Source organism: Rousettus aegyptiacus, unplaced genomic scaffold, assembly GCF_014176215.1.
Source record: "Rousettus aegyptiacus isolate mRouAeg1 unplaced genomic scaffold, mRouAeg1.p scaffold_m13_p_14, whole genome shotgun sequence".
In the NCBI taxonomy this organism is placed as follows: Eukaryota; Metazoa; Chordata; class Mammalia; order Chiroptera; family Pteropodidae; genus Rousettus; species Rousettus aegyptiacus.
Window position 1 is genome coordinate 20,680,691 of NW_023416289.1, and position 13,313 is coordinate 20,694,003.

At 34.8% G+C, this 13,313-nt stretch overlaps 1 protein-coding gene across 2 annotated transcripts in view; it reads left to right on the forward strand.

Moving 5' to 3' along the window:
* CNTNAP4 (contactin associated protein family member 4) overlaps positions 1-13,313 on the forward strand; it is a 217,774-nt gene that overhangs the window by 151,090 nt on the left and 53,371 nt on the right. For both annotated transcript variants that reach the window (XM_016155989.2, XM_036231504.1), the window contains 2 exons: positions 2,097-2,216; positions 9,780-9,977. In XM_016155989.2, coding sequence (XP_016011475.2) covers positions 2,097-2,216; positions 9,780-9,977 — 318 coding nt within the window. The remainder of the gene's footprint in view (positions 1-2,096; positions 2,217-9,779; positions 9,978-13,313) is intronic.

A 13,313-nucleotide genomic window follows, 5' to 3' on the forward strand; every position in this document is an offset into this window, starting at 1 on the left:
TGTATTATAAACCATATCTTTTTTGTCGGATGAAATGTTTGCAGTTATTGTAACATTCGTGCCATTTTGTAAGTCCAGATGTTTGGTCCATGTGATGGGGGAGGCCCAAGGGCGTTTGTTATAGTCATCGGCCTCACCCATCACTGTATGCTGCTTTGCACTCCTGCCAGAGTTGAGATTGGAACCCGGGGCTCGCAGCCCTGGGGCCTCCACCAGGGGACTCTGAGGGGGCCTGTTCAGTGCCGTAGTCAGAGTCATTCCTGGAACATCATCTTACATACTGCCTTGTAAGCTCATGAAGAACATTTCCTGTTCACAAAAGCACACCTCAGTGTAAACAGGGGCCACGTTACTGGATGCAGGTCACCCAGCTAGCAGAAGGAGAGGACATTTTAATTTTTTATATCCTCCATCATTTCCACTGTAGTAACTAACTCAAAACAGAAAGCTAATTGAATGTGTTTTAATTGACTATTTGCCTTTAATTATTATCAATGACTGAATCTAAATATAAACCCAAACAGTTCTGAGGAAAGAAATGGTCAATAAATATATATTTTTACCTGTGGCCCACAGTTTGACCCCAATCACTGAGTTAACTCATTAGTGTATTGAGCAGGTAGTCTAAATGAAGCTGAATGGTTTCTTTTTCTTTCTTTTTTTCTTTTTGCTAATAACCATTCTGAGAAATGAGTCCAAGATGGGAAACCTAGTTATAGTGAAACTATCATTATCTTTTGCATAGTAAAGGAGGGGCAGCAATGGGGTCTTTTAAAAAGTTTTATTAGAAAATAATATGTTAAATAGTCATATTATAAAATGTCAAGCACATGAAGCAAAAGTACTACCAATTATCCTTATCCAATCATGTGACCTTTCTAATACCTACCCTCTCTCCAAAGTTATACGTAGATCCTGTCAACATCTTTCAAGGAATTTATGAACATAGGTATATGCACATAGAAGTGTATAAATTATTTTTATGTGCCTGCTTCACTGCACAAAGTACAAATGTGATTAGAAAGCAAACCATACTTATATTACATCTATATAATATATAATATGAAAAGAAACTATCAGATCATGGAGGAGTGGAGAAGTAATTTGGTATGATTATCTGAAATTTTTGTAACACTGAGCAAATTAATTATATATAGTCTAAAAACTCATTAACATAATTTTCAAAATTTTAGAATAATACACCAGGGAAAGACATTCAGGGATGATTTACTTCTCATTTCATAGAATAAAGAGCTTGATGGAAATTATCAGTACATTTGACCAAGTATTCAGTGAGATTGGGCATTATATATAGGTGTTAATATCAAACCTCATACATGGAAATCATAAAATTGTATAATGAAAAGCTTCCAATTATGGATAAAAACACAGTGAGACCACTTGGTGGCAAATTTCATGTAAATATTTCTTCTGATTTGAATTTTAATCGTTTTGAATTCTCATTACAGAGCATTAGAGAAAGCCTCTTTTGTAAATTAGTTTTTAAATTATGAGGAACTTTGTGAGCCATATTTGTTTTATAAAAAGGGATTTTATCTATAGGTAATTTTGTGTGAGAAAGGAGAATAGTTACATTATTTAAAACTTTTCTATTGTATAATTATTGGATAACAGCAGGTTGTTCAAGGAGATTACATTATTGTGCTTCAGATGTCAGATTATTACAAGGTGATACAGAATTAGAAATTCCAAAATGGATGTTGAAAAATTTATTTGAATGGATTCATTATAAAGATTCATTATAAATGTCTTAACATGTAAACTGTTTACCTTTTTTTTCTTCTACCTAATGTAATAAATTTTAATTTTAACTATTATATTCTTTGAGTGATAAAAAATAATGCCATAAAATGTAAACTCATGCTCCTTTTTTTCTATTTAACCCATTTTCATCCATATCAGTTTTTAAAAACAGAATGAGTTTTGTTTTAAAGTACATTTTACTTTTTCTTCTGGTCAATAATGTATGTATTACATTTCGAGACTTGGAATATTTTGTGTCTATATTAAAATTTAAGAGATTCATTTTAAACTATTCAATTCATAACGGTCCTTTTTTTTTTTTTTTTTAACAGCAATCTATGAGCAGTCATGTGAAGCGTATAAGCATAGAGGAAATACTTCAGGGTTTTACTATGTAGACTCAGATGGAAGTGGTCCCCTAGAACCGTTTCTTCTATATTGCAATATGACTGGTGAGTTAATCAACTTTCACTTAATAGTTAAATTTGCATGAATGCTTTAGACACAAAATTTAAATGAAGCAAGTCGGGAATTGACCTAATTTGCAATTTGATTAAAATGTATATTTTTCAGTAGAATTAACATAAATCTTTAAAAAATAATTAATGATGATGATTGAAAATGTTACCATTATCTTCTATGCATGTGGTATATATATAAAACACCTAATAGTAAATTTATTTTATTAAGTCCCAAAACAAAAATGATAGGCTTTATTCTCTGAGAATGTTAATGCGTATGAAAGCTTTAAAAAATATTTACTTCTTAAATGTAGATAAATGTGAAGTTTATTTTTGAATTCTTTACTTATGTATATTTAAATAGGAATTGATAGTCATGAAAAAATAAGTTTGATTAAATTCATCATTTATTCATGATATAAAAGAAAATGAAAAATCAATAAATTACCAATAGAGGAAAATTTCCTTAAATTTGTTAAAGAGTATCCACACACACAAATAAACCCTATAGCATATAACACAGTTTATGGTGAAATATTAAAAGTATCACCCCTGTCACCAGCATTAACAGAAGGATGTCTGCTGTTGTCACCCTGTTCTCCATTGTTTGGGGGTCCGAGCCAGTGCAATAAAGAAAGAGAAATGAAGGAAAGATATAAGTACTGAAAAGGAAGACCAAGATTCTCTTTATTGTAGATGACCAGGTTATGTATTGAGAATATTCTAAACAATCTAGAAATAAACTATTAAAATTTAGGATGATATCAGTTAATATAAAAATTAACTGATTTCCGAATACCAGCAATAAGGACTTAGACAATGAAATTTCAGAAGATTCTATTTTTACTAGCATTAAATATCTCAAATACATGGTGAAAAATGTAATGACAGATGTGCAAGGCTTCTACATGGATAAATATTAAATGGTCTTGAGATAAACTAAAATCCTAAATAAATAGAGAAATATAAAATTTTCATTGATTAGAAAATTCAATGTGGTACAAATATCAATTTTTCTCAAGTAGGCATTGATTTAGTGCAAACTTAAATTAAAATTTCAGTGAGGTGTTTGTTTGCTTGTTGGTGTGATTGTTTTAATGAAAATAAGCAGTTTCTAAAATTTATCAGCAAATGCTAAGGGATAAGAAGTACCAGATTAATCTTGAAGAATAAAGCTGAAGGCTTCAACTCTATCTGATATAAAGACATTATACCGATGGGTTAAGTAAAACAGTGTGTGATTAGCACAAGGATAAACAGACAGACCAATGATATAAAACAGAAGGGATCAAGATTCCTTTTCAACCAGTGGTGCTAGAGAAAATTGTATATAAATGTAAAAAGGAATCTTGATCTCTTCATCATCAAACACAAAGAAATGGATTCTAGATAAAGTATGCTATCCAATAGAGTAGCCACTAGCAAACAAGTATCTATTTAGATTCAGGTTAGTTTTAAAAACTAAATGAATTGAAATTTTTAAAAATTTAAATGAATTTATTTTTTATTAAATTTATTGGTGTGACATTGGTTACAAATTTAAATTTAAGTTAATTTATTAAAATAAGGTTAAATTAAATGTCAGTCCCCCAGTCACACCACATTTTAACTGCTCAATAAATGCCTATTCCAACACTGCAGAAGGTTTACTTTGGACAGTGCCATTTCAGCAAGTCAAAATTTTATGGAGCAAAACCAACAGAAAAAAGAAATATTCAATTGAAGCAGCAGGTGTTACAGAAGTGTATTCACCTCTTAAAATACTGGGGAAAGAGCCTTCCAGGCAGATGAGATATCTAGTGGTTAAGTCCTGAGCAGGGAGCTCTTCCCAGGTGTGTTCAGCAACCAGCAACCAGCAACCAAACCAGTGTGGCTGGGATATGGTGAGTAATCAAGGAGTAATAGGAGAGCAGGAGAGAGGCAAGCAAGGGCAGGGGAGAGAAAGGAAGAGTCAAGGGGCCACCACAATGTCATAAGGTCTCTGGTATTACTGTGAGTGAGATGAGAAGACACTGGAGAGTTTTAAACAATGGTAGATGCAATCTGACTTCTTTTCATAGGATCTTAATTGTTCTTGTGCTGGGAGATGCCTATTCAGGAGCAGGGGTAGAAAGAAGTTGGGAGACCATATTTATACCATAGATATATACGCACATACATACAGTATATATACATACACATCTCTCTCTCTCTCTCTCTCTCTCTCTCTCTCTCTCTCTCTCTCTCTCCTCTCTCTCTCTTTCTCTCGTAAAAGACTTAGGAAACCAGTGTGGAGACCAATTCAAGAAAGGCAGGAATCCAGCAAAAGCTGATATTGGTGGCTTGCACTGGATAATATAGCAGTGCAGATGGGGGAAAGAGATTTGGTTTCTCATTGAATATATGTGAGGTGTGAGAAAAACAAAAGGAGCCAAAAACAGCACCACATTTTGTCTTGGGTCGTTGGAGTAGTTAACTTGCCATTATTTGAGATGTGGTCAGAAAAGGCTTGAGGGTCCAGATCAGGTCAGTTTTATACATTTTGAGTTTGACATGTCTGTTACACATTCAGATGAGATACTGAGACGACAGCCACATATGGAAACGATGGCTCCTTTGTATTAATGTGTAATTCTGAAAACCAAATGGAGGTCAAACCTGGGAAACAAATATTTGAGAGAATATTATAGAATGCATCTTTAGAGATTTTTTCAAATAACACAACCAGATGGCTTCTACGAGCTGTCACAACCATCAAGGATACTGCCCCTTGGTCCTTTCTGGCTGCTCTAACCAAATATCAAATGGAGTAGCTGATAAACAATAAAAGCTTATTTCTCACCCTTTTGGTGACTGGAAAGTCTGGCGATAGCAGAGTTGGGTGAGGGTTCTCCTCTGGTCACTGATTTCTTATGTCTTCACATGCATTTATTTAAACACCTTTAAGCATTACAAGCTAAAAGATGCAAAGAAAATCTCTTTTGAATGGACATTTTCCTAAACTAGTCTTTCCAAACAGTATTTTAACTATAATTTGAATATAATTAGAAGAATATGAACTCCAGTGTCTACCCCTGTTAAAATGTATAGGACTCTTTTCTCCTACACTAATTCCATTGCTTTTCTATAATGAAATAGTTTTATATTCAAGAAATTTCTCATTTTCAAACACTGCCTAAGAATGTTTCAGTGGGGAAAAAACGATATGAGCTGGAGCAGTGGCTTTCAAACTTTTGTGAAAATGATACTTCGGTGGCTTAAAGTCACCCTTGTTCACTGCACTGCTGTCAAGATTCTTGGATTTAGTTTCACTGACTCAGTAAGTTTAGAGACCAAGGTCTGAGTCTCTATTCCATTAACAAGCTCTCCCCACATTATTCTAAGATAGGGGCTCCTGAGACCATTCAGTGAGAAGTCTGGGGAGTAGAGGACTTATAATAGAATTATTTTTACTTCAGGGATTTCGATAATAAAGGCTTTCTTAATAGCTCGGAGAGTTAATAACTAACTATCTTTTTTTCAAATGCAGCCTTGCTTATATTGTTTTGCTCCAGAATGTTCTTTCCTTTTATCTCCTGGCTTTCCTTAACATAGCACTTCCTACCTGCTCTAGTCTTTATCACATCCATCACCCTCAGCTATTAAGTATGAAGGAACACAAGCTCTGCAACGGTGTTGCTTAAACAGCATGTTTTTTCCCCTCTACACTGCTACACACTAAAAAATAGCAGTCAGCCTAGATAAATCAAGTTCTTAATTATTCAGGTGCTTTACATACAATTTATATTATTGGAAATCTCCTCAGGGAAAGATAACAGTAGACCCAAACTGCCTTTTAATTTTTTTCTTGTATTTATTAAATTTAATAGATTTTCTGCCTATTTCAGCTGTCTCTTCTTACTTGTTTCCCAGTGTATCCTTAACAACTCTCCTTGAATCTGGTAAAGGATAATTTTTTAAAAAAATCATGGCTTTTATACAGATATAAAAATAAATGTTAAAAAACACATTTTAAAGATTTAGTTTAATACATTATTAATGAGGAAACGGTTAAGATGTTGCAACTAGTTCAAAGGAGAATCCAAAGAACAGACATACGTACATGCATATATATACACACACACACACATATATGTGTATATATACATACACACATATGTATGTATGTATATGTGTGTGTATGTATATATACACATATATATGTGTGTGTATATATATATATCTCAGGAATAGTGAAATAAATGTGCAAATGGAAGCAAATCTGGCTTCTTCCAGAGTGGAGGAGAGAAGTCAATCAAATCTTTACCAGGTAGAATTTCATTGTCTATAAACAAGAATTACATGTTATAAGGAAACCTGCTATCCAAGAAAAAAAAAAAAATCCAAAAGCCTGGGTTACAGGATAATTAAATGTTAAATAATGTTAAATAAATAAGTCCAAAATTGTGACGGCTATGAGATGTTATTATTAGATGGAAATTAGAGATAGGGAATTGCTCTGGAGAGATTTATAGGCTCATCTCCCTCAGAAGCATTTCCTACACTCTAAGAGTGGTAAAAAACTGAAGATTCGCACTTCTCCTCTCTCACTCTATGGAGGAGAAGAAAAGATTCCAGCCTTCCTCTATAAGCTGGAAGCCTCATAGTTGCAGTGTGGCTCTTCGGGGTGTAACTCCAGCACGTGCGGGTGCATCTGGCACTCATCGTGTGGCCCCTGGAAAATTGGGATGTGGAGAACAGACGCTGCTAAGGTTCTCTGTGAGCAAATGGTCCCTGATCCAGAGATCTCCTGTATCTGTTGGTCTTTATCTATATATCCTTATCATCTATAGCTATATTAGCATATAGATAGATAAATGTAGATAAATATAATTCGAATATGAGACAGACAGGATAACTTAGCTTGCAAGTAGAATAACATCTCATAGCCTTCACGATTTCAGACTTAACATTATTTTGCAATTCAATCAGTTATCTGTAATTTAGAGTTATAAAACAGCTAAAAGGTAATGAAAGTCTCAGAGCCACCATAAAACCAGAATCAGATAACCTGGAAGGTTGTATTCTAATCTAGACAATGGATCATTTTTATTCATTTGTTTGTTTATTCCCTCATTTAACTAATGTCTTCTGCATGTTGTGCCAAGCCCCTGTGCTATGCGCTGAAGGGACTATGGTTAACAAATTGAAAACTATCACTCTTCTTACAGATGTGTGGAAAAGACCAATAAAATAAGTCACAAAATACTGAATTGCAAATTGTGATGAAGTCTATGTCTTTTACAGTTGTGATTTCTAAATCAGTGTTTGTAGAAATATCGGATGATACATTCATGTCTGAAAGAACAGAAAAGAGGCTGTAATTTAATATTTTTAAGAGATTCCCGTTAGTAAAGTACATAAGAGGTGGAACTTGGCTGCTGAGCGCTCATTTCCATTGCTCAGAAACTGTTGTGATGATTTCATTGTCTCTGCTTTGCCCTGGAAATCTAGATTCCCTAATAACTGTGGCATTTGTTCAACTTCCTGCTTTGTAGCACTTTTTATTAAAAAATAAAATCACTTACAGAAACAATCATAATGTTAAAATTTTAGAATTTCAAAAGGAAGTATTTATATGAGCTGCCCTTTAACTACTGTCATGCCCTATGGCCTTGACTCTCTTGCAACATCTTAAAAGACCTTTAGTATCATGTGTTAATTCTGAACCAGTGGACACTAAACTGTAGGGAAGTCCCTCTCAGTGTGACCCAAAAGGCACAAGGACAAAGGCTTCACGCAGGTTTATTGTTCTGCTCTTTCGGCGGCTGCTCAGCCAGAGTTGAGCTCCTCCATGCACCATTGATTTACCACAAGAAAAGATGAATCATTTTACTGAACAACAAAGGCAGACTCCAACAGAGGCTGGACTAACAGATTTGCCTTGTTAATAATCTTAAACTTCTAACAGCCAAGATTAAGTTGGCTAAAATTATAGAATTTCAGACCTACTATGTTGGTTACTATATCTTTGCCACTTTATTTGGAAATGGAAGCTCAGATTTTCTCTGACTTTCTTATGGGTACAGATCTGTGCCACACCTGCTACTCAGATCTGAGCATCTCAGATCTACATCGTACTCCCGCCTGGCTGTCTATAATTAATTTCATTAGCTTATGTGTCATGTCCTTTTCAAGGAAAGTATTTTACTGATAAAGCTCTACAGTGAGCTGAAATACAAGGCAGAAATAAAAGTAGCAGCTATTGTTTCACAGAAAAATTATACTCCATATAGGCAATAAGGCTGTCGAAGCTGTGTCCTGTCTCATTTATTTGGCAGGCCTCTTCTGTTCAAACTCCTAGCGACTGGGAGAGGGCTGGGAGTGAAATTTCTCAAAGCATACCTCTTTGTCTTGGTTTGATTGTTGAACCATGTGAATGTATTAGCTCAAAAGAGAGGTGGAGTAGATTCTAGCTGCTGTTTTCCTCTGATTTGGAGTATTCCTCTGTAGTACAGAGAGTTATGTGACTTAACAGCTCATATATACCAGAATTTTGACAAATTCCAATCTGTTTCTTACCTGTTAAATCAGAGGATTTTTGATTCATCTGTTTTTGTGTGTGTGTGTGTGTGTGTGTGTGTGTGTGTGTGTGTGTATACATATACATATAATCACAGTAAATATAATATGAAGTCTCGGTGGAAAAGTTGAAGGATGGGTACATTATGCTGATCTTCTGTTACAAATATCTAAATAGTTTTGATAATCAGTACGATGGAAATGTTTGTAGACATTTAGGGGCCAATAGTGATAGCTGTAGTAAATACGCAAAGATATTTTATTTTTTTGTGTTAATTGAGTTGCTTATGCTGAATTAGGGCGTGGTCAGTTCAAAAGTGTAATTTCCTATTGTATTGCATCACTATGCAGATCACATGATACCAAAAGGGACATTTCAAATGTGATTTAAAAAGAAATAGATGTATACTCATGATTAAATGTCTGAAGACAGGGATATACAGATCATAAAAATTTGACTTTGTTTTTGTGGGTAACATGGATGACTTTTAAGACTAGAAAAGTCATTGCTTATATTATATAATTTAAAATATTATATAAATTCTAAGTTATACTTTTTTTTTTATGTTGTGCATCTTTGAATTCAGAGTATATCAATAATCCACAATGTTTTACAATGATAATAGGTAGCATTATTTTTCTTTAAGTAAAAATAAAATGAAATTATGGATATTTAAAAGGTACAATATCAGATTTGATGAAATAAAATGTACCACAAAAATTTAATAATCAATTTTCTTAATATTTTTCAACATGAGTATTATCTGGCTAAATTTCATGAAAAGTAGCATAAAATCACTGCAAAGCATGGCAATTGTATAAATTTCAAGGAATGGAATCATTTTAATTCAAAAATTTTGAGAGTTCATTTGTGTTAATTCTGGCACTCAGAGAGGTTTGATGACTAGAAAAATTTGACTCAGATAAAAGGTGATTTTGATTTTCTTTATTTATTTTAACTTTTGCAGACTAGTGATGGTCTCCTCTCTTTCTTCCCCCATTTCTGCATCCAAGAAACTGCGTGGACCATCATACATCACAATGGCTCTGACTTAACAAGAGTGAGAAACACTAATGCAGAGAACCCGTATACTGGGTTTTTCGAGTACGTGGCCAGCCCGGAGCAACTCCAGGCCACCATGAATCGTGCGGAGCGCTGTGAGCAAGAGCTTGCCTACTACTGCAAGAAGTCACGGCTTGTGAATAAACAAGGTCAGTAAATTGAGGCATTTGTCCCCTTGCGCATATTGCACAGTGCACTTTATTTACCAGCTCCTGAGGACTTTAATTCTGCGAGGTGCTGGCATATAACCACTGCGGGTGTGTGCTCCCTGTGTATTTAGCTAACATTTCACAGTCTGGAAGTCACAGAGACACTATTGCCTGAAGAAAAGAACAAGGTCAGTTTACACTGAGCTTTGTTCAAAGCCTTGATTGCTTTTGGAGGCTCTTTCTGGCCTTAACCTGATAACCGTACAGAAAGGGGCTTCATTCTGATACTCCGTGAATTCACAGTGTTTATCCCTTGTAAAGAGCAAGTAACACATACTGTTTGTTTTATCGTGGAAAAGAGCTAATAAAAATATGACTCAGTTATCTGAAAGTAACTATTCTGTGTGATTCTTTTTCGTGGATTGTTGACAATGAGCCTCCGGGTATAATTGAAAATTAGAACAGGCTGCTAAGCAACCCCGTTTATTCAGTAGTTCAAGTAGAAATCAGAAAAACATCTTAACTCTTACTTTTATTCTACTTTTAATAACCAGACTGCTCCTAAATTCGATGTTTGTTTTCGTATTTTCTCCCTTGAGAATATCTCATTAAGTGAGACTTTCACAGTTCCCGCCAGTACTGCCTTAGTGTAGGTCCTCAATGGCCTAATTCTTAAAGTTACTGCAAGAGCTTTCAACTGGCCTCCCAGCTTGCATCTTCCCAAGTCATCTAACCATCCCATATAGAATTTAAAATCTTAATCTTTATGGAAAAAATAACCTTTAAGAAACACGGCTTCCATCTCGACACTTTGCTGTTTAATAAGCTCCAGGGCCCCCTGTCTCCTGCCCGTCCAACACGGACTCTTCTGTCCGGACACTGAAACTGCATATTCTGGACCCATCTGCTCGTGCAACCTTCACGGTTTCTAGCAGACATATTGTAGCAGGCTTATTTTTCTTGAGAAGTTCAAGAAGATTCTAAGACATTTGCATGATAAAGTCACTTTGTTAATGTTTGTTCCTGTTTGTTGTCATAAGAGAGGTTGGAGTTCCAGACAGAATGACCAGAATTTTAAAAGCAATGTTTCATATGTGAATGTCATTTGTCATATGGATCATACTGAAGAATTCCGAACTTTTGGTATGACATTTGAATCTGTCTCTTCCAATTAAACACCTCTCCTATATATTCTCCACTCACGTAAAACAACCAGATTTTTACCCCCATGCCTAAGTTCCACCCCTTCCCATACCCCTCCTTTTCCTCCTTCTTCCTCTTTTTTAGGATATTTTTATTTGGCCTTTTACCCCACCTTACTGGTCCCCACTCAAATCTTATTTCCCCAAAATCTCAATTTCATCTGTGACTCACTATCAGATAGTCCCAGTGCAAAGAGCACTGGATATAGAGGTGGGGAGAGATTTAAGTTCAAGTTCCAGGTCTCTCATTGATTAGGTATAGAACTTGGATAGAGATGTTTTTCTCAGTGTTCGTTTTCTCTTCTCTGAAATACAGTGTTAATACAGCCTCACAGGGCTGTGGTGATGATCGGGTGCATAATACATACCTATGAAGGTGCATGAAGTGAGTTCCTCATTCGCAGCTCTCTTGTGCATCATAGTCATAGCATACCAGTTTAGTGCACAACCGATTGTTCCTTATTGCTGAATATTGATCTTAGAATCTAAAAAATAGATAAGCAAAGATGGAAGTACATGCTAAGAGAATGAGTAAATTAATGCTTTGGACAAAAGGGACTAAGTGGTTTAGCTAAAAAAGGAAAACAAAAGGAAAGGCAATCATCAAACTTACAAAGAACTCAAGCTCTAAAAGAACCAGAAAATAAAATCCCCAAGGGATTAGTGAGCAAGCACCACACAAAGTAAAGGGGAAGTCATAGAGTTGAAGGAAACCCTGCCTGTATGCTTGTGGTGCTCATGCATTTTTTTTTTTTTTTTTTTTTTTACTCTCCCTAGTGGCTTGAGAACCACTAGTGAAGAAAGCTGCAAACTCTAGAAGTCAGTAGAACAGAAAATGATGACATTCTTAAATGCACAGCTTTTTCTCAGGTCCATGACCCTAGGATTCATGTTGAATAGATTTGAGGTGAAAAAATTAAAAATAGAACAATTTGGATTTTGAGGTCAAATTAATGTATGAGGAAGAGCAGGAAGGTGGTGTCAAACATATTAAATTTATAGTTTCAAATCTTGAATGTAGCAGTTGCAAGGAAGAACGGTATCATTGTCGTGGATGGATAAAGGGGGATATATGTGGAAATACGTTTCCAGCAAACTGTGGGGCTGCTGACTCAGCACATTAGAAGGATGATGATGTGAATACTAGAGTTATTTGGGATTTTAACTGTGGGAAGGAGAAGGGGAATGTTCTATGATCATGAGATTTTTATCATTTTAATTCTTAAATGTTAAAAATTTCTCATGGTTTTCTTAATTCTTTTTTCTACTTCTTTAAATTCTTTAGGACATTTTTAAAAGTCTTGGATGGAACTAAAGGTATCTGGTACCACTAAAACATTCATTCGTTTCTATTTTATAGGGAAGATAGGACATTTAGGGGTAAAAATATTATTCATACTTCAGGAATAATGATTTATTTTCTCTTTAACCTATGAACACAATGTTTTAGGCAGTATATTGAAATATATCTAGTACATGTTTCAAGTAGATTCCACCTTCTGTTGATGAGTTAATATACAATTAAAAAAACTGAAAATATGAAGGCTTAATATTAATGTCTTTATGCATAACACAAGCTTTGATAACTCTTTGTTTCTTTGCATGGCTGAACTGGTGTGTATAGTCATGCTAGGAAAGAGGTTTCCAGCACTAGTAGAGGTCCTATCTAATAGTAAGTTATAATGAGCATTGGCATTTGTAAATAAGGGAGAAATTAGTGAAAATCCCAGATTTTTAGTGGGGCTGATGATAACAACTTAAAAGATTTGAATGCCAACAGAAAATGATCAGGCAACTTTGAGTTAGTGACTGATTTGATGTCACATTCTTCTCATGCTCTGATTCTCCACTGACTACAATTTTCCTCTCTTAATTTTTTTTTTTTTTAATTTTTGTGAGAGATTGCCCGTATGTCTCACCTCCTTTTCTCAAAATCCTACCTAAATGTCTGGTCTGTTCTTTGCTCTATTTGCTCGGCATCGTGGTCAGTCTTAACTCTGAGAAGGAGCTGCTAGCCGAACATTCATCATAGAAAAAAATGCATTTGGTTAAGGGAAACATTGTTTTTGAATGTAGTATTTGCTTCAAGCATTAAGATCTTTCAGTGTTACTGTGTGGTCTGCAAATAAATAGC